This window comes from Opisthocomus hoazin, chromosome 3 (assembly GCF_030867145.1).
Source record: "Opisthocomus hoazin isolate bOpiHoa1 chromosome 3, bOpiHoa1.hap1, whole genome shotgun sequence".
NCBI classification, from domain to species: domain Eukaryota; kingdom Metazoa; phylum Chordata; class Aves; order Opisthocomiformes; family Opisthocomidae; genus Opisthocomus; species Opisthocomus hoazin.
In genome coordinates, this window is record NC_134416.1 from 59,447,618 (window position 1) to 59,473,169 (window position 25,552).

Consider the following 25,552-nt stretch of genomic DNA (forward strand, 5'->3'; position numbering starts at 1 on the left):
GCAGCAGCCCGGCGGCGAGGCGGCCCCGCCGCCCGGCAAGGGCAGGAAGGGGAAGCGGGGCGCCGCGGCGGGCAGCGGCCATGCGGCGGCGGCTCTGGCCCGCGTCGGCCACACGGACAGCAGCTCCGACCTCTCCGACTGCCCCTCCGAGCCGCTCTCCGACGAGCAGCGCCTGGCCCCGGCCGCCAGCAGCGACGCCGAGTCCGGCACCGGCTCCAGCGACCGGGAGCCGCCCGCCGCCCAGCCCGCCGCCGCCGAGCCGAACCGCGCCGGCCCCGCCACCGCCTCCGGCCCCGGGCGCGGGGCCCCGCCGGCCCCCGGCCCCCGCGGGGATCCGCTGCTCGCGCCCCCGGACGGGGGGCCAGCCCCGAGCCGCGGGGAGCCTCCGCCGGCCGCCCCGGAGGAGCTGCAGCGGGAGGTGGAGGAGCTGCGCTCGGAGAACGAGTACCTGAAGGTGAGCACCGCCTCGGCGGGTCCCCGCCCGGGGAAGGGGAGGGGGAGGCCGCCGTAGCCCGGGTTGCGGAGGCTGGGTGAGCCCAAGCCCGGGTTGCGGAGGCTGGAGGAACCCAAGCCCGGTGCCACGGGTGCTGTGGCAGTCGGCACGCTTGGTTGGCGTGGGGGTAGCTCCGCACACCCCAGCCCTTTCCAAAGCACCGCGAACGCTCCGCCGGTTAGCAGGACCTTGCTTTCCAGGAACTGTTTTCCTCAGCATCGCCCTTTAAGAAAAGCCAAGGAAACCGGTTCCCTGGTTCCGTATGGGAAGGCTGGCAGCGTTATCTTGTCTGTTTGTGGTGTTACTTGATCACTGGAAAGTGAAGCCGCTCGTTGTGAAGTCCTAACAGAATGACGAGAGCAGCAATAAGAAGTGTCATTGCAGCCTTGTACAGGTAGAAAAGTACAGCTGCGTGCATCCATCCTCGGAGAAACCGAAAAGCTAGATTCAGGCGTGCCCTGGGCTGGGCTGACCTACGGGAACCTCTCGCTGGGCTTGCGCTGACAGTCTGATCTTTTGGCACGGCAAAGAGGCGACATCCATAAAGATCTATAAATAAGATAAACTGAGATAGTCGTGTAACCGCAGCTACTCTGCTGCTGGTGAGGGCAGTCTTTGCTCCCTGACTTTTGGAGACCCTTTGCTGTCAAGCAAAACGACCGTGGAAATCCGTGGGAGTTTTGTTCAGGTAGGGACTGTAGTTGGGTGTAACCTTGGGAGAGAAGGATGGTAAAGGTGCAGACTGGGCTCGTTAAGGGTTTTTTGGCTAAGGGACAAGAAACAACGTTCAGCATAGCGAAAGGTTAACAGCGAGGGGGCTGCAAGGTTCTTTGCTGGGTCTGGTGCTGCTTAATGAACTGGAAAAAGGAACGAGCAATGATACAGCAAAATTTTTTTGATGACATCAAGGGTTTTTTTATCTTAAGTCAAGCCCAGCAAAGACCAGACAGAACTTAATTGTAGACCTAACCCCTGAGGAATGAGTGAAAAATGAAGGCAGAAGATAGGAAATAAATCTCAATACTGAAAATCTGAAGCACTTGGAGAGAAGAAGGACCGAGTATGCACTCTTCTGGGTTTTAAATGTATTGTGTTAACTCAGAAGCATCATGAGAGAAACAGCGATGAAAACCTCTGCTCAGTGTGAAACTGCAGGCAAAAAATTGTGTTAGATTTCAGTGGGAACTGAACAGAGAATAACAAAGAAAATATTACGATGTTTTATAGATCTGTAGCTGTTACACAGATCAGTGGGTGTACCTGAGATACCATGGGCACTCTGGTCATCTGGAAAGGGATAATATAGAACTAGACCAATAAAAATTATTGGCGCATAGCAAAGCTTTTATAGCACTCTCTGGATGGAAAACTCCGACGTGTGTTAGGGAAATGTAATAGTCTATAAAATGATGAGCAGCATAGAGAGCCTTTATCAGAAGCTTCTGTTTTACTTGACCACCCAGAAACAAGAGGAGGTGGAATGAAATCAGAACTGATAATAGAAATTGCTTTAGGAGTAGGTAAACTGGCACTGCCATTAGAAGGCATGGAGGCCAAAAGCCCAGGAGCATCTCTTTGCATTATAGGGTTTACACAGTTCTAGTACTTAAATTTTAACTCCTTATGAAGAACGTTAAACCTCTTGTTTCATACTGAAAGCAATTTTTAACTATGGGAAGCTGAAAAAATGAGTTTGTCTGAATTGTCTAGGACTGACCACTGTTAGGGACTTTCTGATCGTGGGACCTGATTGACCTGGGCAAGTCCTAGGTAAAGAACTTTATTCCACATCATTTTAAACCTCTCACCCTGTGCAACAGTGTCTTTAGGTCTTTCACCTTCATGTCTTCATCATCTACAGCAACTGTGTCCCAACCTTGCTTTGATTTGGACTATTGACTTTTTCAGGCTGCCAGTATTTCTGAGACCAGTGGGGTAATACAGACTGGTTTCTTGGGGCTCTGTGTCTCAGTTGCCTTCCAGTGGATGTGTCCTGGTGCCTGGAAAGCCACGAGCTCACACTGTTGCCTCTTCTGAGGGGAATGAGTACAGGGTCTGTCTGCTCTCCTTGGCCACCCGGTTGCATGAAGTCTTTGTAGTTCTGCTCCTCTCTTGAAATCTTTGGAGACAGCACAGTGCTGCAGAAGTTATCAGGAGCATTCCCAAACTTTGTTTCCCTTTCCTAGGGAAACCTATCAAAACCTTCTGCAACTTAAAACCACAGCATTGCGTGAGCTGTTTACCTGTGGGTTTGTTCCTCGCATTTTTTACAATGCAGTTCCCTTGGCTGGTATTGGGGTGAGCTGTGTTTCTCCTTCAACTGGAGGTGGCTAAGAGATAGTGGGGAAGCTGTCAGCTGTCAATAAACAAATGATTAGATAAATCCCGGAAGAAACTGTTAATTTCCCGAGCGTGGCCATATGCCACATTTTGTAGTTTTCATTCCTCCTTATCCCTCCCTGCAGCTGGGGAGCAACAGGAAGTGTGTATATTTTTAAAGCCCATTTCAGGAAAATTTATCTTGCACATAGGGAGGTCTTTCACATATCTTTCACGTGTCTGGAACATAGGTTATAGAATGTAGTGTGTGTGTGTGTGTGTGTATATATATATATCTACATAGACTTAGTGCTAAAGATTAATGGAGATTAAAGGGCTATGAGAAAAAAACAAACCAAACACAAGCATTTTTATTTCTGCTCAAGAAGTGCTAGAAAGTCTCCCAGAATGCTCCGTGGAAGCCTTTGCAGAGCAAACTGTTGGTGCTGCCAGTGTCTCAGACTTCATATACTGTGAGCCAGATCTCAGCCTGACGCCAGGTTCCCACCTGGTATATTTCCAGGGACTGTGGTTTTACCCTAGATGAGGCTTCGGCTCCAGTAGTGGCCAACTAGCTGTAAAGTTAAGCCTGTAGGTGAAGTGGCTGAGGAGAAGTGTTTACATGGGGAAGTCTCTCTTCTACTACCTCTGTGAAATTTCAGCACTGATTTCAGTTTCGTGTATTTCTTGCATAACCTTATTTCAGCTGCCTGTGGGGGAAGGCTGTAATACTACAGCAGCATTTAAAAGGTATCACTTATTCGTTGGTATGTAAGAGAGAAATTATGTCATGGTGCTTGACTCTGTGGAGCCAGGAGGTCACGGGTAAAGTGCAAGTAGAAGGTAAAGTTTTAGTTATTGCTAGCCAGTACGGTTAGAAATAGCAAAATACTGCCCACACAAGTAGTTGTTTTTCAGGATTGCTTTAAATTCTCCAGCGCGTGGAGAAGCGTCATGCACTGTGCAAGTCCTTGGGAAACTTTGACAGAAGCTCTTTGTAGTGTAAAGCCCTCTAAAGGAGGAGGGATCCCAGGGAAGAGGGCCCAAATTTTAGCAATTAAAAATGTTCTTGCTTTATCTCAGCCAAAGTTTAATTCAGACTGTTTTAATTAAATAAACCTGCTAGCAGAAACAGCAGTGGTATTTTAGTCGTGACACAAGCCCCTTTTCTCTTTATATCCTTCACAGCCGCAGTGTGGAAGCAGCCTCTTACGTGAGGCGCAACGCTTCGTACAGCCCTTAAAGCGAAACGGGTGCCTGCTCTGCTCTGCTTTACAGGGCCTGCCCTTTGTACGTGTGTTGGTGTAAGTTCAGCACTCCAGAAATGCTGCTACAGCGTGGACTAGCACAAAAATATTTTCTAAACTGTCTTGGATTAATTAGATCATCATCTTGTTTGTCTTGCTTTGTCTTTATTCTTTCTATATTAATTTTTGTCTGAGGCATTTGCTGGATATAAATTGAATAAGGGGCCACTCCAGGCCACTTCTTCCACTCTGATACATCTAAAGGATGTTCATTTTTGTTTAAAATTGCAGCGTGTGTCACATGAGGTTACATTGTATTTGTCATCTCCCTTGAAACTGTAGGTCTTCAAGTCCATGGGTTTGAGATGGACTCACAAGGAGCAATACCACCGTTTCTTTTATTGACCTGCAGGGAGTAGTGTATGTCAAATACAAAACTTTGCAGAGCAAAAATGGTGCGAAGCGATGGGATCAGTTTCTTTAGTGAGGGTTACTGGGGTTAGCAAAGCAAAGCTCATCCCGCATGTCTGCTTGACATGCTGCTTTTCCCACCTGGTGGCTGCCGGTCCCGAAGAGAACACAGGCGCTAACCCTGCCCAGGGCACAAAACCCGCAAGCAGGGGCTTGGCCAGAGGGATGGTCAGCGGTCAGGGGGAGAGGTCACTTTGGGGAAGAATAGCAGGGCCGTGTGCCGTGTTAGCCCCGGCTGTGTCCCCGTCAACCCCTGGGCTGCCTGGAGGGCGTTAGCTGCGTGATGCACCAGGCAAGAGTCTCCCTCGCTGGCACTCAGTAGATGATCTCAACGTTGCACCAGCCAGATGACCGCTCCAAGGGCTGTGGCAGCCCCGGTCGAGGAAGCGTTTTGGAACAATACCGAGGCTAATGCTTGAATGAAGCAGAAAAGCTGCCAGATGCTGCTCTCGCTCTCGGATCCTGCAAACTTAAACCAGCCCTGAAGTCAACAGGTGCTCATGGTCCTACGATTTTTCAGTTCTCATCTTGTTTTGTGCACAGAGCTTCAAACAATGTTGGATGGGAGCATGGCTTGTCAAGTGGTTTGGTTTGAGAGCTAAACAATGATATCGGGGGGCCCATGGACTTTAGGTTCATTAACATATTTTGCAAGAGGGAAAATAATGGTTGTTGCTTTCTTCCCAGCCAAAGCCTTTTAGAACATATTTATCCCTACTGCAGTTCTCCTATAAAGTGATATGGGGGATGTGTTTATTCCGCAGCAGCATCTCCTACATACAGACAGCTTGAGATATTTAAAATACGAAAACAGAGATTACGTAAAATTACAGTTCATGAATCTTAGATTTATCAAGGGCTTTCGAGAAGTTCTGGATTTGCCAGCGCAAGAGCAGCTACTCACTGTAATTTCTGCCCTTCCTCCCTTCCCCAGTCTCTCCTCATTTGATTTAATGTGTATTAAATAACCTTCTATTTAGAAAATAGTACTGGCATATTCTATAAATATGACTTTTGGCTAAATTAATAAATACTTACATTTTTTTACATGGAGAATTGAATTTCATCCTTCATTTGCATTTTCTTAAATGCTGTACGGTTGATTGGTTTTGTACGTTTTTGTCTTCCTAGTTTGCAGATGTTTCCAAATCAGTAAATAACTTCTGGACACTGATGCATTCAAATTCACTAAGGCCTAAAGACTTTCAGTTTGCTAATACACACGACTGTAAATACATAGTGATGAATTCAGTATCCATACATCTTTTATGCTATTTTCTGCGTGCAATTTCTCCCTCATAGTAATTTCCAAAATTCCTTTTTTTTTTTTTAACTTGTGGTTGGATTCCAGTTTTTAGTCTCTATTCACACTCTGAGTTAAGAGCTTTTTCTATATTAGCTGATAATTATCAGCTCAATGAGGGCAGATGAGCAGACTGACCTAGACTCAGCTGGTGCTGAGGCCCCTCCCTACCTGTGTCTTTGTATGCCGTTTAGGGGTCTGACTTTGGACTGCATTTAGTCTGGTTCCTTCAATGAAACATCCCCATCATGCAAGTGTTTTAAAGTTGTCCAGAGGACTCAAGAGTAACGGAGTACATTTGATCCACACTTGGAGTGTAGGTCTCTGTTCATTTAATTTCAGAAGGAATCACATTCTTGCGTGCTCTGTCGGCTGAAGTAGTTCGCAGTCGGTGGGGATGATTGGAAAATTTACTTTCAAACCTCATTACAAATCTCAGCCAGGCTGGTTGGGTAGACACAGCCCATCAGTTGTGCAAGTATTCCCGGTCATTTCAGTGGGAATGACTCACATGAGTATGGGTTGCTTAGTGTAATAGCTGCATGGCCTGACCTTTTTCTCTCTCTTCCCCCACGCTTCCCCCTCCCCCCCAAATCCTAAACAAGGCATATTCCTATAATTTACCCTTAATTATACTTCGTTATGAATTAAATCAATAATAAACAAGCATGACATCAGTAAAGGTATTAATGAGGTAGTGGCTTCTTTTCTGACAGGCAAGTCTTCAATTTGCACAGTACAGATGTGAAATGACACCATCAGTATGTATTTGGGCTATGCAGTGATGTAAACTGCACCCAGGCTTTCCCCTTTCAGCCAATTCACCTTGGCTTGGCAGACTGACATGGCAACAGCAAATCCTACTGCTCATGCTTTTGCACTGAAGTCTAGGGGAATCCTGCAAATGGAGCAGCTATTTAAGTGTGTCCCACTTCGCACAGCCACCCTGTGAATTCCAGATGAGTGATCCCTATTAGACCCCAAATAGCTGGCCTTTAGGAAGTCATTTGGGCCAAGCAGCTGAAACCATAAGTGGTTAGACTCAGGCGCAACTGGGATTTCTACTGCAAATTTGAAAGAACTGCCAGTTAGAAAGCTGTTTTCCTTCCCCCACTTCCATTTTTTCTTTCTGATGACCAGGGTGACATCTGGAAGGAAAAGCAGTTTAGCTTTTTCCTAAACACTATTCTTTCTTCCAGGACTCTCTGCCTGGTGCTGTTCTTACTGATGGTAATAACATAATTACCATTAAATTAAAAGGGATCAAGAGAAGGCTCTCATCCCCTACAGGAACATACAGCAAAGTGAAGCTTCTTATGCTGGCACTTAACCAATTTCAATTGCCACTTTTGGATGCTGGAGCAGGTCCTCCCTGTTTAAAGAAGGGAGCAGGCTTTCCCTCTTTTGGCTGCGCAAAATGGGGTGGCTGCTTCCTTACTTGTGTGTTTTAATTACTCTTAAGTGTCTATTCTGATCTCTTTCTTCAGTTTTACAATATTAAAGTCCATGGTATGAAGCTCAACACCTCTTCAGAGAAAGCTTCAATTCTCACTCACAATAATAACAGTAATAAGAACAATACATTTTAATGAAGTCGGGGATGGGGGTTTTCTAGTGTTTCCGATTGCCTCACAGCCAAAGCATCTTTTTTGCCAACTACCGAGTTTGGGATTTTTAAGGTTCTGGCTTTTCTGTATTTATCTGTGATTTCACTTATGATTGACATGTTTTCCTCCAAAGCGGTAAGTTTGCTGGTTTAGTAAGTAGGACCATCGTAGTTTCAGTTGTAATTTCTGCTTCCCTGGGTCTTTAACTTAGCTTCCTCTGTTGTGTGTGCACACATCGCTTTAGAAGTTGAGGCTGTCCTGATTTTGTAGGTGTAATTGTAACAGCTCTGACTTGGGAGATGCTAACACATGGTTTCAGCATCTACAGCAGAATCACAGGTACCTACCAAGGAGGATAAACTGTTACGAACTAGAAACATCTACACCCTTGCCACTGGTTTAGTGGCCTGTATTGAGAGCAAGATTATGTCTTTACAGCAACTAGTGAAGGATTATCCCAGCGTCCATAATTGTGTGCTGTCATACAAAATCTGAACCACATATCGTTTTCCTATACTTTGACATGTCAGAGGTGACATGCTCCTGTGTGTATATTTTCAATATATAAATATAGGACTTCAGGTTGCTACTCAAAAAGATTTTATCTCTCCTGTCTGGGTTTTTCCTCCCTGGGTCAGACAGAGTACGTAGAACCAAGCCCCAGGCACTGCAATAACACAGCAGAAAATAGGCTGGTGCTGCGTGCAGCCCGTGCGGTGAGGTTTCTGCTCCTTGTACGACCAAAATTCTTTGTGCCTTCAATGTGCTTGCATGTATGTCGCTGTATATTAAAACTCATCCAAAGGATGCTGTATTCCGAAGTACAAGGGGTCAGGATGCAATCTGATTTCTGTATGAAAGTTTTAGGAGTAGAAAAAAAAAGAAGTGTAGAAAAGAAGCTCAATTCAGTCAAAAAAAATCTGAAAGTAGAGTTGTGCAAGGACAGCTTTCTTGATTGTATCCTAAATTTTAATTTGTATGCAAAATTGCACTAGAGAAAAGGAAACTGTGTGTTTATAACCAAAACCAGAGGCAAGCATAACAACAACAACAAAAAAATCACAGACTTGCAAAGTCAGAATTGTGCTGTTAAGGGAGATTCAGAAAACCTCAGTTTTCCGGGAGGTAAAAGACAGGCCTATCTCCTGAAATACAGCTCATGCCAGTGCTTGCAACTCTTTGGGGAACTGCTTTGGTTGGAGGAAAAACATCGGATTCAGGTCTCTGATGGAGACAGAGTGACTCCTAAGACTTGGAGAGCCCCTGTGCCCACTGAGAGGATCTGGGAATATTCAGTTTCAATGGGGTGACTGTTTGATGGGTGAGGTTTTTTAAAATGATGTGAGTTTCACTTTCCAAATTTGGTTGTAATAAATGCTTTGAAGTCAAATATTGTGGATTATTTGTCTTTAGAAACCAACCAGATTTACTAATTCGAAAACCTGATATAGATAAGAAGGAAGTTTAAGAGATGAGCAATAACATTATAATTGTTCTTTGCAGGCGACTTAATACACAAGAGCCATTGCTTAGTTCTTAAATATAAACATCAGATTATAAACCAGGTCCCATTAATTTGGTGATGACAGATGTTTTCCTTTATTGTGGATTTATGTTTCAGAATTCTCAATTTGCTACCAAATTATTAATCTAACATAGGCATTCTGAAGTTTGTATTAAAAAGTTAATTGAACTTAAACCTAGTTGAGGTAGATTCAACTCCTGAGTCTGCAAACAGCCCTAAGCAATAACTCTGGTCCTGTTCATCCTAGAGGGCCGTATTGGTTCTGACAGGTAAAGACTGTACTTTTGGTATGAGTACCTTAGCCAAAATACCTGGTTAACAAAGTGGTAACACAGAAGTGTACTCATTTGCTTAGGTTCAAAAGCCACTTCTGCTCTCTAACAGGTTTCTAAAACCTTGACATTTTCTTCTGCATCTCCATCTTTACTGGTAAACTTTTACTTTGCCTCTTAAAAGTGTCTATAACTGTGAAGCATAGTGAAAAATTGTGTACATTAAAAAGATAAACAGGTCTCTTCCCCAATCCACTCAAGCATACATTGCTATGTTTTTCTTTTTAAAAATATCAATCGTATCAGAACTTCACCAGTGTGTTTGCTGTAAACTGGCCAGAGTGTTTGGCCGTATCCTGAGGAGGGGCAGGCAGGGCCCGGCCCATAAATTCTTTTGAAAGAATCCTACTGGGTTTGGTCTGCAGAGCTTGTTTGCTTCCTCGCAGTCTACCATTTGTGGTCAATTAATGTATTTGCAACTTCTGAGGATGTCATTGCTGCAAGGGTAACTTCTACTACTTGCTTACGCTATTCCTTTTCAGACAGTGTATGGCATGAGCATGATCCAGCTCACTGGGGAGTAACCCTTGAGCTTCTCCATCCACACAAATATCCTACTTCTGCAGCTGTCCTCGGGAGATTGTGGGACAGGTTGCCTTTATGGCAGAAATCTGAATATGTTAAGAATATATAGCAATATAGTGGTCTTGTGAGAAAACCTGTCTGTCCTTTCTGAGCATCTAAGGGAGAACTGTGTAGAGCCCTGGGAGGGCTGCACTGGTGGAGCAAGTCCTCGCTGCTGAGCCCAAGGTGGTCATTTTGGAAATAACAAGCCTTGTGCTTACCCAAAATTTGACTTACACTGGCTCAGCTAACTGAAGTTAAAACATAGCTGTATAAATTCTGGAGTTTTTATAAGTGGATGGGATTTTGGTTAAAGTAACACTATAATTTCAACATAACTATGCTAGTGAGGCTAAAGAAGTTTGACTTGTCTTCTCTTGGTCACAACTGTGCTCAGACAGAAGATCTGTCCCTCATTTGGTACTGAACCTCCAGTGGAGCAAGATGAATACAAGGGAGAACACGACCGTCCATCCAGTAAGGCCGTGGGAAGGGGGAATGGTTGAGAGGACTACCAGGGGGATGTAGGCAGACATGTTCTTGAAGGGCTGAACACTGGTGGTCCAGCTTTGGAGGAGGCTTTGTCAAGGGAGCTAACTCCATAGCAGTGTCTCCTCCACCTGTTACAAGTGTGAAATATTCTCCAGCCATCCTTGGTGTTTCAAGTTTATAGATCTGAAGTGAGGTGACAGTGGACCTAATCCCAGTGCCAGTTCTCGTGGAAACTTATTTAAGCCATGTTTTCAACAGAAGATTTGGTTTTTATAATATCAAATGCAAGTCTAAAGAAAACAATTGACAAATTAGTAGTTCATTTCAAGTATTCTCCTTCTGGGTCTTTTTCTTGATTTTTTTCCGCAACTTTGTTCAAAGTTAGTAGAGTCATGGTTTTCCTCTCACACAGTAGTTTAATGGCTTGTACCCCAGTGCTTGGAAGACCTTTATAAGAGTTTTAGCTCTGGAGCTTCAGTCATGCACAGATTAAGCAAGTGGGAATGATAGAGCTTATCCTGTTCAGCTGTAAATCTTTAAATCTGACTTTAGAGAGCATGTGCTGCTCATGGTATAATGTGGAACTGGGACAGTTCATGATGCCCGGAAAAGAATGACCAGGTTTTTCCCACTGGCACACGTTTTATTTTGTCCCTGTGGTCCTGTTATTGAAATGTGTGCACACACAACAGAAACCCACTTTCTCCTGCACCCAGCCCATTTGTCGTTGAGCATGTGCACGGTGCTAGGCTCAGATGGGACAGGATTTTTATATGGAGCAGTTCGGTATTTGGCATAAAGATTCGTGAAAGTTTTCAGGGGACAATTTCGTTGCTGGTTGTTAAAAAGGCACAATACACAGAGATGCTGAGATAGTTGGTTAAATAGATTTACTGTAGTCTAAATAAAGCAAGGAATCAGTTCAGATAGTGGCAAAGTATTATGCACTTTTTATTTTAATTAGAGATGGTAAAATGAAGGTGTTACCAGTTTCAGGAGACAGATGACCATCTGGTCTGTTTGTAATTATTAAAGCAATTTAAGAAATATAACAAGTATTCATTAATTTAGTTTGGCATAATTAGTCAATGTTGGGATAAAACTTTTGTTCCTATAACTTCTGGAGCTGCATGTTGCAATCTGTATCACTTCATTAATGTGGTATCCTAGTGAGCATGTTTCCTATTTTGCTCCCATGGGTGAGATTTAGAGGTTTGACGGAGCACTGTTTTGACTTCTCACAGGATGAGCTGGATGAACTTCGGGCTGAAATGGAAGAGATGCGTGACAGCTATTTAGAGGAAGATGTTTACCAGCTGCAGGAGCTCCGGCGAGAGCTGGACCGGGCAAACAAGAATTGCCGCATTCTGCAATATCGTCTCAGGAAAGCGGAACAAAAAAGCTTGAAAGTTGCACAAACAGGCCATGTGGATGGAGAGCTCATTAGGAGCCTGGAACAAGATTTAAAGGTGGGTGAGAGATTCATATTCACAGTGAAAGGGAGCAGACCGGGATTTGGCTCCCTGCAATGGAAGGGAGGGTGACACATAAAACAGGCAGTAGTTCTCCAAATGTCATGACCAATTTCCTCCTTCTGTGGTGGAGAACAAATATGCAGCTTATCATCATAAAAAGATGTGTTAGTGAGTAAAAAAACATGTGCTTAGATTCAAAATGAAAGAAATGCAGTCAAGTTACATTTATGCATTTGAAAGATCTAAAGGGGTTTGTTTTACAGCTTTAGCTGAAAACCTTAGCTTTGCAAAACTGTACAAACAAAACCTGATATGCTTTTCCCAGTTCATGCCATTTCCTTCCTTTTCTCTTCTTGCTTATGCCAAACAACTGAAAAAAACCTAGTCAAAGTTGCATTTCTTAGTGCCTAATGAGTTACTCATAACAGGAACAGACTGTTATATTTTAGCAAGGCAGACAGAGCATCAAAATGCTATTCACATAAAAACACAAGTTCCTGTAAAAATTATGTTCATGGTGAAACAGTTTTTATATTTTTCAGAAATGTTTCCATCAAGGCTAAACTTTGCATAGACACAATGCTTATCTAGCTTTACTCGTCTTTCTTACTATTGCTATCTTGTAGCTGTTTTGAAAACATCTTCTGTAGAGACGGACTGCTTACCACTGGAATTATTAAGCATTTTGTACATTAAAATGCAAACCATAAAACCTTCTGAAACTGGAATGATTTCTTCCCAGCAGTGGAAATGCGTGTGACATATCAAGTCATCAAACTTTTCAAAATGTCAGATCTAATTTTCTCTTTTATCATAGAAAACAAATTATAATCTTATCATGATAGAATTGATACATTACCCAGTAAAAATAGCATACATAGATTTGAGTGAAAGAGATATTGAGTTTTTTTAGTTTGTTTGCTTTGTTTTTGGTGACTTGTAATTCAGTAATTCCTCATTTTGCGTGATGAATCACCTTTCCAAATGTTTTTTGAATAAATATTCTTGTTAGGCTGGACTCAGAAAACATAAGCTAGCATATATTTTTGTGCTTTCATATCACTCTTGCCTAGTTGTGATTGCTGCTAGAGAAGCAAAAGTGGGTGGATGAGACTGCTGCATGGAGGTGGCTTTGCTCGATGACCTGTCAACTTTACAGCACAGTTCCTCATCTTTTGTTTTACTGACGTGATATGCTGGGACTTTGATGTGCAGATTTGGTATCTGCTTGTTTCCTCCTGCTGTTCATGACATTGCTGTAGCATAATGTGGAGAGGGACCTGGAGAGGGGTAATCAAATGTATTTTCATCTTGGATTTCTTTATTAGAAATGAATATTCATTTTGGTACTTGGAAGGCTTGGAGTCTTTCATTAACAGTCTCATAACTGAATTAAAAATGTCTCAGCTGCCTGGGGTTGTAGTATGCTTCCTACTGTAGGAGACATACTGTAGCTGTTGCTCCTCATGGATCCTCTTCATGCATTTGTGGTCTTCTGACCAGGTAGCCAAAGATGTTTCTGTCAGACTGCACCATGAGCTGGAGAGCGTGGAGGAGAAACGTGTTAAAGCAGAAGATGAAAATGAAATCCTTCGGCAGCAAATTATTGAGGTGGAGGTATCCAAGCAGACACTGCAAAATGAGCTGGACAAGTTGAAAGAGGTAAGCAGTAGCCAGGAAAGCTGTGTAGAGTAGAGTTGCCGGGTTAGATGGGAAATTTGATGCACGAGCATCTTAAACTAACTCTTACATGAAACGCCTGATGATATTGCTTGTACAATTGCCCAAAAGGTCTCCTTGCTTTTGTTGTATCTCCCAAATGTGTTAGTAATTTAGAAACAATAGAGAGGTAGACGAGTGATGCTGGGGCTTTTGTCCAGGGCTTCTTGCAGGGTCCCATTTTAAACTGGCTCCTCAAGGCCTCTCTTCCTACTGGAGCAAAACTATCTTTGATTTGACTCCAGCTAGCTCTGACTCTCCTTTACGCAGACTGGGACTTCCACCTATCTGAGAGTCAAATGAGGCCGGCTGACTTGTCTCTGAGAGGATACTTCAGAGAGGCAAGCCACCGCATGGGCTGGTGCTCTTCAGTGGTATACAGTGGGAGCCACCAGCACGAACTAGGCAGCAGGAATGTGGTCTGTGATGTATAAATAACATTGCACTTCAGACACCAAAATGCTATCTGTTGAGAAAAGTGATCATTTCAATTGGAGCTGACACATAGTCATACTGGGTGAAGTGAAGATCCTTGGAAGCAAGTGAGCTGAGGAGCAGGGGACAGTAAAGGAAAGCCAAATACTGAGTGTGTCTCTTTGCCAGAGCCCACGTCCCAGTGTGTAGTGGTATTTCTGTTCTCTTAACAGTACAGCAGATTGGCAGCTCTCAGCCTATGCTCAGTTTTAAACCAGATTGAGGTAGAGCATTTAAGCATAATGAGGTAAGGCATTTATCCTCTGAGCCCTGGTCAGATTTAGAGAGCTGGTGCAATTATGTGTTATTTTAATCTTTCAAACAATGCTTGCAAGTCAGCTGACACAAAGCCTGACTCAGTTTTATAAGGACCCCTATTTAATTTCTCTATGTTTGGATTATGAGGAGTCCAGAGCAAGAGTTGTGAAGTGTTTTGAACCCAACACGACAGATCATCAGCCGGTGTAAATAATTAGTGTTGCTTAGATTACTTAGGAGGCTGACACAAAAGACAAAGTCTGCATGATGTTTTAGCTATTCTTCTTTCTTCTTTCTCAATGTTATTTGTGGATGCTGTGCTTATTGGACATGATACTACATTACAGGGTCTGCAGTCTATATTCCATACAAAAATACCATGTCATCCACAGTACCAAGTATTGCTTGTTGTTGATTAACACACAGGCCCACTAGATACTGCTTGATGGCCTTTGGGATTAAGCAGTTTGAGAAACTAAATTGTGGGTGAGCAGCAGGAAAGAAACCAATCCAGCAGTGCTGGAGTCTCAAGCTAGCTCTAACCAGGCTGAATTTACCCTGCTTCTTAGATTGCTGCAGCCTAGCAGGGCAGGGAAGCCCAGCTAGCTCAAATGTCTGCTGCTCTGGAAGCCAAAGAGAATGTACCTTCCCTTGGAAGCAGACTTTGCCCCGTAAGAGGCAAAGGCTGGAGCGCAGCTAGGGAAAGGGGCAGATGGCAGGTAGAATGGCGGGATGCATTCATGCTCGTGTGGAGATACAGCAGGGCATAAGATGAAGCATAAGATGTAGTAGTAGCGGTAGCAGTAGTAGAGATAGTCTGGTTTTTTGTACCATAAGCAGCGGTTTCTCTGGGAGTCAGAATTTCACAAGGTCACAGTAGGTGGGAAGACGGAGGTTTGGGTCCTCAGCAGGTCATGCAAGGACACGTGAGCCAGAAGTTGGAGAAACAGAGTGATATGTGTGCCAGATAAGTATGTGTTTGCAATGCTCTTGACATTGCTGAAAAATAAAATAAAATGAAAAAAAAAAAATTCTTGCCTCAACATGTGTTCAAATAACTACCAGAAGCAATGCGTCTTTAGGAACATTTAATGCGTACAAAGCTCTAAAGGGAGTGTGTTATAGACATGCCAGTGGGAAAACTGGTGCTGTATATATCAGGAGATAAGTGACCCAAAGGCCACGTAGCTTCTTCCCAATCCACCCTGACTGTGCATCTTGTCTGTCTGGAGGCTGATGCTTAGAAGGAGCGTCTTTCCTATCTAGTCCTGGAGCGTAGCCCAAGACCCAGTTAGACAGTATTCGCTCGCTGATATAGCTCACTGTCACCATATGCTCATTTTCTGTAATATCCTTGACTATTCTCGGCCCTTCTCCTGTGTCATCCTCTGATCAACTAAAAGGTTTTCTTACATCCACTTTCGTGTTTATTGCTTAATTCAGTGCTGACTTCTGCTTTGTTCTACTGTACAATTCCCTCGGGTCCAGTTTCTCACTCCAGTGGATGGCATATATGTTGAGTACCTTTAATGTATTTTGCATGCTGAAATATCTTTAGGAATAGTACACGTCTCTGGAAGCACTCTTTCTTTAAAGCCACCTTTGTTTTTTATCTTAATCTTTTGAAGAATTCCTAACATTTACGGTGTTTAGTGCTGTTCTGCATTCTTTCACCCCAGTACCTGTTTCAGTCTCGTGTGATACTTTCAGTAGGACTTTTTTGGTGAGAAATATATACAGGCTTGCTCTGTATAAATAAAATTCTTATGTACTTCAGAAGAGCCTTACAGTTTTAACTGGGAAATTAATTTTTACCTCCTCCTAACCATGTAATTTGAAGTTGTTGTATGGAGTAGGTATGAGATAGGCTTTCCTCTTTTGTCACAAAATGACATTTCCCAGTGTCTCTCAGCTTTGCAAATAATAGAAGCAAAGTTACAACAAAGAGGAAGGGTGACAAGAAGTCACCTGCCATGTCCTTCACAGTCCTCTTATCTCCTCTTCTACCATTGTGTCGTAGCGCATGCACTTCCCTCTCCAGTCCCAGCTGCTTCTGGATTCCCATTTCATGACATGCTTTCAGAAGCTTTTGCATAATCTGTCAAAGCCACATCTAGACTCTTGTTTTGTTCTGGTATCTGCCAGGTACTCCCCATCATCAAGAGATTCTGTTTTTCACCAGTTGTTTTAATAAGGAGCTCTGAGATCATCAGTGAGTTACAGATTTTTAGGATAATGCCACCTTTTCCCTTTTATTTTCTTTTTCCATAAGCATGCTCCATCCCTCCAGCCTTTTGCAGCATTTCCTATAGATCTATTTTGAGATAATATACAGATTGGCAAGAACTTTTAACCAATACTTGCAGATTTTATTGACTTCTGATGTCTCCCAGTTAGACACCATTCTTCTCTGAATGTCTTCATCAGCACCCTGGCATTCCCTTTGCTTAATCATGCTGCTCTAATTCCTTCTTTTTCTGTTCTCTTAGCCAAAAGATGATAGGGTGTTTTCCTTTCCCATAATGCTTCCTAATTTTTTTTAGATTTGCTTTCTTTATTGCTGTGTACGTTCATCAGTCTGCTACTCTTGCCTGAAATACTTTCACTGATTCTTTTGAAGCTACTGCTTTCACTGGGTAATAATGTTTTCTCCCTGAATATTTTTTTAAATTTACTGATTGGACCAAGTTTTTCCACTTCAGTCTTCTCTAACTGCTGTAGAACTGTGATTCATTGAATTTCTTTCCACAGTTACGTTCACCTACTTTTTCAATTTCCTTTTCTTCAGTTTCCCTTTCTCAACTCTTCCCTTTTTAGGTTTGGTGTTTGTTTTTTTTTTAACTCTGATCTTTTCAGCTGGTTTTGGGCCTCCCTCTGATGCCTTTTTTGTGGCATTCTCCATCAGAGCTTCAGAGTTTTCCTACTGCTGTGAACACTTCTTTGTAGCATATCCTTGCAAAACTGGGATGTCTCTAAGAACTGTCCCTTCTAGGAATTTGCCAGGATTTTCTGTGACTTACCAAAGCTGCTTCTTTCTTACAACTTTAGAAGCAAAGGCAGTGTACCCTCACAGATCCAGTAAGTACACAGATCACTGCCAAGGCTTGCTTGCTTTTTTCTCATGTTGTCTAGGTTATTAACATCACTATTTGAGTCAGTAGGCTTCCAGGAGAGAAAAAAATGACTTAATCACTAACAGACTCCCTCAGCAACATCCCTGCAACTGTCATTTTCCCCTTCCTAATATCCTAATTCAGCTCATGAGAAATAATGATGAATACTAAGAATTTAACTTGGTCAACCAGCAAGCACTCAGAAAACTCTTTCCAAAGCTTCCTGTCTTTACACTAAGGCAAAACCCTTACCAGTTCCCTCCTGAGCATCTACAAACCAGATCTTTTCTCAAAGGCTTGACAACAGCAAGCAGATTCTTTGAGATCTGAACTTCTTCCACTCAACATCTAACCCATCCCAAACATAATTTCCCCGGAGCCTCCAGGGCTTCTTTAGGGAACATCTTCCTTTCATTTTCTAAGCAGAGATATTTCACAACTAGATGATCTACCTTTAGTGGCAGTTTAATCAACTCTGCAATCATGCTTGGCAAGCGTTGAGTGCCTTTCTGTACAGTGATCATTAATTCCCCTGCAAGTCGTACCTCTCAGAGTAATCCTCTCTCTAAAAACGCTGTACCTGGGGAAGAATAGACCATTTTTGCTGCTTACTGTAGAAATGCGCTGAGATGGCACAGGACCCACTCCTGTTCCCTGTGAGGAGAATGAGTCTGTCGCTTGTTCGCAGCTGCTAAGTGTGTATTTTCTCGTGTTCTTTGTCTGGGTTTGACATTGTGAGCTGGGAAGAGAAAAAAGCACAGCCACTACAGCACTGACGCTGCTGGGGAAGGGGAGCCGTGCCGGACCGGACAAAGGGAGGGAAGGATTAGGGATGTGGGTAGCAGCTGCCGAAAGATGTGACGTGCTATGAAATGGTTTAGCAAGAAGTGAATGAGAATTGTGTAACTGGGAAGAAAGGGGCATTTATTGCTTGTGGGACAGCCGTATCAAGCAGGTGATAGTCTTTCTTTGTTGCTGCTGAAAGCAGAAGGACGAGAGGGGGAGCAACCAGAGGTGTTGCTTTATCTCTCACAAGGACCTCTGGCACAGCGACGACCTCCCCTGTGACACTGAGGTTTTCTTGGCCAGCTCCTAACTTCAGCTGAAATCATTTGTGCTTCGAGCCCTCCAGGTTGTTGGGACTGTCTCTGAGCATGTTCACTCAGGAAATCACTTCCAGTTGTTGGAGAGCCACGACTGCAGGTCGTGTTCACTGGTGTTTTTTACAAAGAAAGGCGGAGGCAAAGTGGGAAGGCAAGAAATACTGTTTCCATTCATTTCCACATGAGAGGACAGAAGTGCAAGTCCACTGGCTGTTAGTAATGTCTCCAACACATTTCTCTAGGACACAGAAGGAGAAGAAAACCAGTACATACTGTAAATGGGATTTCCCAGGTTACCTGTGGGCCTTTCAGGGCAGTGGCTTCTCTCCAAGCTCTTTCATCTAAGGCTCGCTTGCTAATGGGGATGCTCCCATGCCTGAGCTTATCCTCTTCTCCCCTCCTCCCCTGCAGTACCTCATTTCTGAGGCACAGTTGAAGAATTGCTGCTTTAAAGTCAAAGTAATTCTTTTGTTAAGATATTTGTTCCTTTTAACAGACTGAAAAGGTGCATTCAGATGCTTTCAGAAATGATAGAAATATATAAGATGTGATTAAATATCTTTCAGGCATCTGATTTAGAGACAAATTTTGCTCCAAAGTGCATGTTCACCACTTTGTTTAACATCAGTACAGGTAGAGAGCATTTTGTTGGTAGTAGAATTTAGCTCTATAAACATAATATAGTAAAATGAAATCTGGAGGCTACCTCTTAGGGCTGAGCATGACAGTCTGATTTTCATTGCTTTGAACCCTTTAAGTAGGGCATAATAAATGCAGCATGTGTGTAAAGTGTGATTATTCCAATCTGAAATCACTTTTCCCTCTTTTCTCTCTGATATAAATACATAGATACGATGTGAAGTAATATACAAATGGTGAAGAAATTATTCTTGGTGAAAACATACTTGTTTGTAGCAAATGTTGCCCATGTTTTTATTAGCTGGGGCTTCGTACATGTTTATTAAGGTAGCACATAATTTTTTTCAGTCATTTCTCAAATGAAACTCTCTTACTCACCAGAGTGAATATATGGGTTTTGTAGTATGTGACTTTTCTTAGTTATCAATGAATTTAAATGGTGGGGATTTGCTGGGAGACGGGGTGAAGACTTGTAAGCTATAGATTCAAATAACATTAAAAGCGCGAAGCAAGTTCACCATGTTGACTCAGTAACTCTGCTTAGAAGTTACTGCTTGTGACAGTTCTAAGTAATGAAGTCTTCTGCAATAATCATAACTAAAGCCATTAACTGCATGAAAGTTTTACTGCGGCACCATTTTGACTCCGGTATCTTTTTTTCATTGTGATAAATAATGAATTGGTACCTAAACCACACTGAATGATTTATAATTACTGTGGCATTTCAGGAACTGTACAGATAGTGAAATAGTCTACTCAGTGTTGACACCAACAAACAGGGTGGAGGGAAGGCATGGGAGTGGATCTGGCTTGACTCAAAATGTATAGCAGTTAAGAAGCATACTCAGCAACAAAATTATTTTTTTCCACAGAATTATACTTCTAATTATATCTTCTAATGCACTGCCCATATCTCTTTTTAGAAATTAAAAAAATGTATGTAAACAAGAAAAGAAACCAAAATTTTCTAATGTTTTGTACCAGTCTCTTATGTTTATAAATATTCCCTTCCTCTCCTGCCCCTTCCCCCCTGAACAGTATCTGCATCTGAATTTGTGATTTACCAAATAAATTGCCATCAAGCTTTTGCTAGCCTTTATTTTCTAGGTATTTGTTACTTGTCCACACTTGCTATCAATCATCTGATGCTGCTTATGCTGCTTCCAAATCCTACTACAATGCTTGAAGTGAGGGGTTTTGAAAGAAAGTAGTAGTAACTCTGCTGATCACATCTGGAATTTTATATCATACAAAAAACCCCTGCCTTCTTGGTACTCAGCCTGAGCAGAGCCTCTGCTCCCAGACATGGGCTTCGTATAAGTCACCCCCTGCATGGCCTTGCTCCCAAATACTTTGTTAGACCTCAACTGGCCTTTGCATATGGAGAAATTACGTTTAAGTAATGGCATTTACAGCAGGAACGATGACCTACTATAGCTGCGTGATTGTCCAGGTACCAGTTAGTTATAAGGAAACCTTCTCTATATAGTAACTGAAATTCCTCTATGCCCCATTCATTGTGGACTTTTCATGCTATATAGCAGAAGTCTTTCAGTAACTAAAAGACTGCTGCTCTTTCAATAACAGAAACCGGCATGGAGGTAACCTCCACGAAGCTCAAATTCTGTATTGGTCTCCCCATCCTCCACCCAGTTACCAAAAATAATCCTGCTGTCTGTCACATGGGCTTCAGCAGTGACAATGCAAACAAACTGTAGCCTCTATGACATCGATATAAAACTTACATGGGAAAAATATGGGCCTATTTTTGATTACTTCCCTTAACTATCCACAGCATAACTAAAGGTTTACTTCAGCAAGCCCCCGTAAAAAATTGTTAGCAAATTCTTCAAGTGCCGTTCTGGGGGGGGAAATTAGTGCATGCTTTCCAATTTCTAAATCACATTTCAGTTGGGGCATAACTCCTTGGCGAAGAAAATACCCCTTGCTTTGCTTGCTGAGGTGTGGGCAAGCCTTTGTCCCAGGGCAAGCAAATTTTCGCAGCATGCTGCTGTTCTGTGAGCAGAAGCTGGGATTTAAAGCTGGAATATCCACAGCTGAGCATGCGCTGGAGTCAATTAGAAATACCCCTCACCGTTCTGCTCTCCGGTGAAACTCAGATCAGCCGCTGCCTGGCAGCTGTTCACGTGGGAAGCGTCATACAGTGTTTGGGATGGAGACGGGTACCCAGGGCATCGTGGTTTCAGAGATGTCTCGCGCCCTGCCCTCACCGACTTCCTCCCAGGAGCCGGCACACATTCTGAGTGAATCTGGCCTCGAGCGTATCGGGGAGTTCCAGCTGAAGGAGAAAGGGTATATAAACCTGTAAAAAACACACCCTCCGTTTGGCGCTCGGTGCAAGCTGTCATTGCCGGTGAAGTCGGTGCCGCCACTCCTACAAGGCGCAGCTTTCCTGCCGCGCTCTGGCTGGCTCACGGTGAGCGGGCGCCAACTGTTTTCATCTCACATCACCAGTAATTTCATCCCAGCATCTGGAGCTCTGGGGAGCGGGATGGAAAAGATGGAGAGACAGTCTGTCAGGGCGAGAAGAGGAGCTTTGTGAGATGCGTAGTTTCTCACCAGATTTCCCAGATTGCCTGTGGTTTTTGTTGTGGTGATGCTGCATGCAGGAATACGTGTCGCATCAGAGTATTGGCAGCCACAGGGACGGCACTGTCCAGAAACGCTGAAGTGGGTGAAAAAAAACCAGAGTTATTGATTTTTGTCCATCTTTGAAAGGGTTAATTGATTATTACTCTTCTCAGATTAATTATTTATACTTGCTTCTCTAGCTCTATTTTTAAAAGGAGAATGTAACTTATTGCACAGATAACTTCTGAATTATTAACATTGCACTACTCAAGCTGTCAGAGGATGAATGAGGGGGAAAAATCTGACTGTTTTGGCAAACTTTGCATTGCTACATGCTACGGCACTGGGCTTTCCCCTTTCCCTATGGCTGGCACTGCTCTGCTCCTGGCTCTGCCGCCCAAAGCCTTGCTGGCTGTCAGGCAGCCCAGCTTGGTGCTGCATCATGCGTCGCTGGATCTGTCAAGCAGTTCTCTATTCCCCTGGAATGGAAAAATGGAGTAGGTCGGTGCAAGTCGGTCAGAAAAAGGGTTTAAGTGGCAAAGAGGTGGAACTGAGCAGTTGGAAGTCTTCAAGCAACCTATAATCAGCACAATTTGCTGCTTGCTGTAAATAACCTGTTTACTTTGTGCCACAGATCAGGATACTTTCACCCATCTCGCTCTTTTCACAGACCCAGTTAATGCCAAAGCAGTGGCATGTGCAGTACTTCAGCCCCTTTCTCATCCCCATAGGAGTGATCCCCACATCCCACAGATCCCTGAGGGTTTAGCTGGCAGTTGGATCACCAGGGAGCTCTCTGCAAGGCTGGCATGTTTTGTCACCCCGTTCCTACACTCACCCTGCTGAGACGTGCCTGGGAAGGACATGCTTTCTGGTCTGTGGGAGGAGACACGGTGAAGCCTTCGCTTGATTTGGGTTTGTGCCTTGATGTGAGAAAGCCTGAAGTTTCTTTTAGTACCTGTAATGGTGTGGTTCATTCAACCTAGAAAAATGACACCATCTGCCCCTAATGGATATATGACCTCTGATTTCCATGTTTCCTTTTCTTTTTACTGTATATTTTATTGCAAGATGAAGACTTGAGCCCTAATGAATGTAAGCATTGCAAGATATTCTTACCTGGATATGAAAATTTTAGGTTTTGCTCCAGTGATAGGAGCTGGAGCTGGAGAGGGTAAATTGTGTTGTTATTTAGGGACATCAGCATAATATCTATGTGGGCAGAAGGAGCACAATGATCCATCTGAGGTTGCCAGATGTACATACTGGTCTATTTAAGGCCTCTTTCTCAGGGATCACTCCAAAATAGTTACAGTCCAATCTCTTCAGCGTGCTCTTGCTGCAGTCAACTGTGCCGAGAGAAACTGGGTCTCGCATGGAGATTGGTGAACGCAGCTCTCCTCACCATCACGGTGAGCAGAGTTCAGGATAAATTCCTGTCCCTGAGTTCAATGGTGTCAAACAGCAGATTTTGAAGTGATGAGGGAGGGAATAAAGTAGTTGAGTGACAGAATAAATAGTTCTGAGGCAGATTTAAATCTGAAAGCATTTAAGTTGCTTTTCTCTTTAATGTTTTTCATCACATGTAATATATTTTTCTATCAAAAATAGTTGTGGATTGTTTTTTCATCTCCTCTTTCAGTTATCAAGAGTCTGGACCTTCTGATTTTCCAGTGCCTTGCTCATGTGTCTTTTATGATGGCTTTATTAATTTGTTGGTTATTCCTAAACTAGAATATGTAGTTCATATTGCCAGAGATATCACAAACTGTGGGCAGTTTTTGGGGAAGGTTCCCATATTAGTCCAGGGAGGGACTGAAATGTAGGTCTGACATTACTTACTGGGATGCTAAATGGTGGAAATCATTTGTGGGGAGGAGGTTACTGTTATACCTTGACCATTGTGTATCAAAGTTATAGAAGATCATCTCTTAACATTCTCCACTGTGTCATGCTGTGTTCAGCTGCCAGGGAATGTGACTGTAGTTTCCGTGTTACCTAAAGGGAAAAGAGATTAGGATTAGTTTCCTTAAAAAGAAAAATCAGGGAGTTGGAATGCGTTTTTGAAATGTCCAGCACACCAATCCTCCCTTTTGATGTCCTCCATCTCCTCAGGTGGCCAAACGTACCAGCTTTCCTCCCTCCCCTTTTACTGGTCCCTCGTTGGTGGGATTCTCACATCGTTTGTTCCTTTCCTGTCTTCTTCACCTTAGCCTTTTACTGTGTGTATTGCAGATGCTAAATCGACCCCACAGTTCTCCAGCATATGCAAGCCAGCGCTTGTGGTGAGGGGCAGCTGTGGTGGTCAGGACGTCAGGCACAGCCCGGGACAGCAGTCTCTGGTGCTCAGAGCTGAGCTACGCTGTTCGAGAAGTTACTTTACAGCTGCTGCCAGAAGCTTTTGCTCCCCTTGGTCAGGGCTTCAGGCAAGTACAGAAGTCTTTAAATAGGAAGCTTTTTCTGTGCTGTTTCTGGTTCCACCTGCTCCCAATTTCCCTGGAAATCCTGTAAGAATGTTCCCTTACTGGGATAATTTGTCACTTCCACTCTGGTCCTGACTGTAATAAGTGCAAAGACCAAACAAAATGAAAAACAATATGTCAGTGAATATTAAAGTCAGGGGTTTTTTGATCCTACAGTGTTGATTTCACTCTTGGGTAAAGTTTTTCATCTGTTCAGTTTGTTGGAATGGATTGTCCGTCAGTCCACGCAGCCATAGAGGAGGCAGTAATTCAGGTAGCACAAATTCAGAGATATCCTTTGCTTCTCTCTGCCACAACTGTTGTAAGAGTGACCAAATGCAGCAATTTGTTGTGTATTCTTTGAGGGGAAAAAAAAGTAGAAAATAGAAGGAGTTTCTGTGGTTCTGCAGAAGATTAGATAGACATCAGCACTCCTGCAACTGCCTTTCATTGAAGACACTTTTGTGATACTGGGTTGTTGGAACAAACAAGTACTTCATTGCATGAACTGCTGTCCTTCCAAGTCAGTATGAATAAGCACTGTGAAGAACTTCAGCATGGTTGTTTCTTTGCTAGAAGATGATTAGGAGAAAATTTGGCAGTAATTTTCTTAGTCAAAGGAAGGAAGAGGAGCCTTGTGGGGATGAGCATTGCCAGCACGGACATTTCACACACGCTTCAAGTCTTCATGGATTCTTTCCTTAGAAGCAGCAGCAAAGAAAGGCTGTGGATGTGACACCCCGTGAGTATCCACACAGGATACTCCACAAGCATCCGCAGCATAATGGTCTCAAGAAGTACAATACTTCTTCAAAGAATCCAGTATTAACAGAAAGATCTCCATAACATTACTATGTGATTTTTCACAACGAACACAAACCAAGAGAGAGGGAAAAAGAAGGCCTTTCTATACATTATCTTCAGTTTCCTAAACCAACCAGCAAGTAATTCTTAGCGTTCAAAGATTGATGGCGCTTTCCAGGATTCACTGAGACTGGTTACTAATAAAGACATTTTCATAACTGAACCTGACAGTCTATTAACTGGTTTTAAATGTGGGTGTTGATTGGATCCTGGCACCTTTATTCCAGGTCGTCAGCTGACATAATTGAAGGGGATGGGAGCACTAATTAGAATGCAAAGGTTGTCATTCTTATCATATTACAATCTGGTCTTTAAAATTGAAGCCGCCTTTTCATCCCTTTCTTAGTCTGCAACTGATTTGGTTCCTCACTTGGTCACTCCAGCTCTTGCTCTGAGGTCCTGGAGTTTTACTCGGCAGCTCAGAGAGGAGAAGGAGCAGAATATGAGATTTCCGCTTGGGCCATCAGGAGAGGAAATAGTTCAGATAAATCACCCACCAC

General features: G+C 43.3%; 1 protein-coding gene across 5 annotated transcripts in view; it reads left to right on the forward strand.

Moving 5' to 3' along the window:
• Positions 1-299: 299 nt before the first annotated feature.
• Positions 300-25,552, forward strand: part of MTCL1 (microtubule crosslinking factor 1) — a 106,710-nt gene continuing 81,457 nt past the window's right edge. For 4 of the 5 annotated variants that reach the window (XM_075416458.1, XM_075416460.1, XM_075416461.1 and 1 more), the window contains exons 1-3: positions 301-454; positions 11,598-11,822; positions 13,332-13,490. In XM_075416458.1, coding sequence (XP_075272573.1) covers positions 11,625-11,822; positions 13,332-13,490 — 357 coding nt within the window. In that variant the 5' untranslated portion in view covers positions 301-454; positions 11,598-11,624. Of the gene's footprint in view, positions 455-11,597; positions 11,823-13,331; positions 13,491-25,552 lie in introns of all 5 variants that reach the window. The other variant, XM_075416459.1, reaches the window with a different exon arrangement.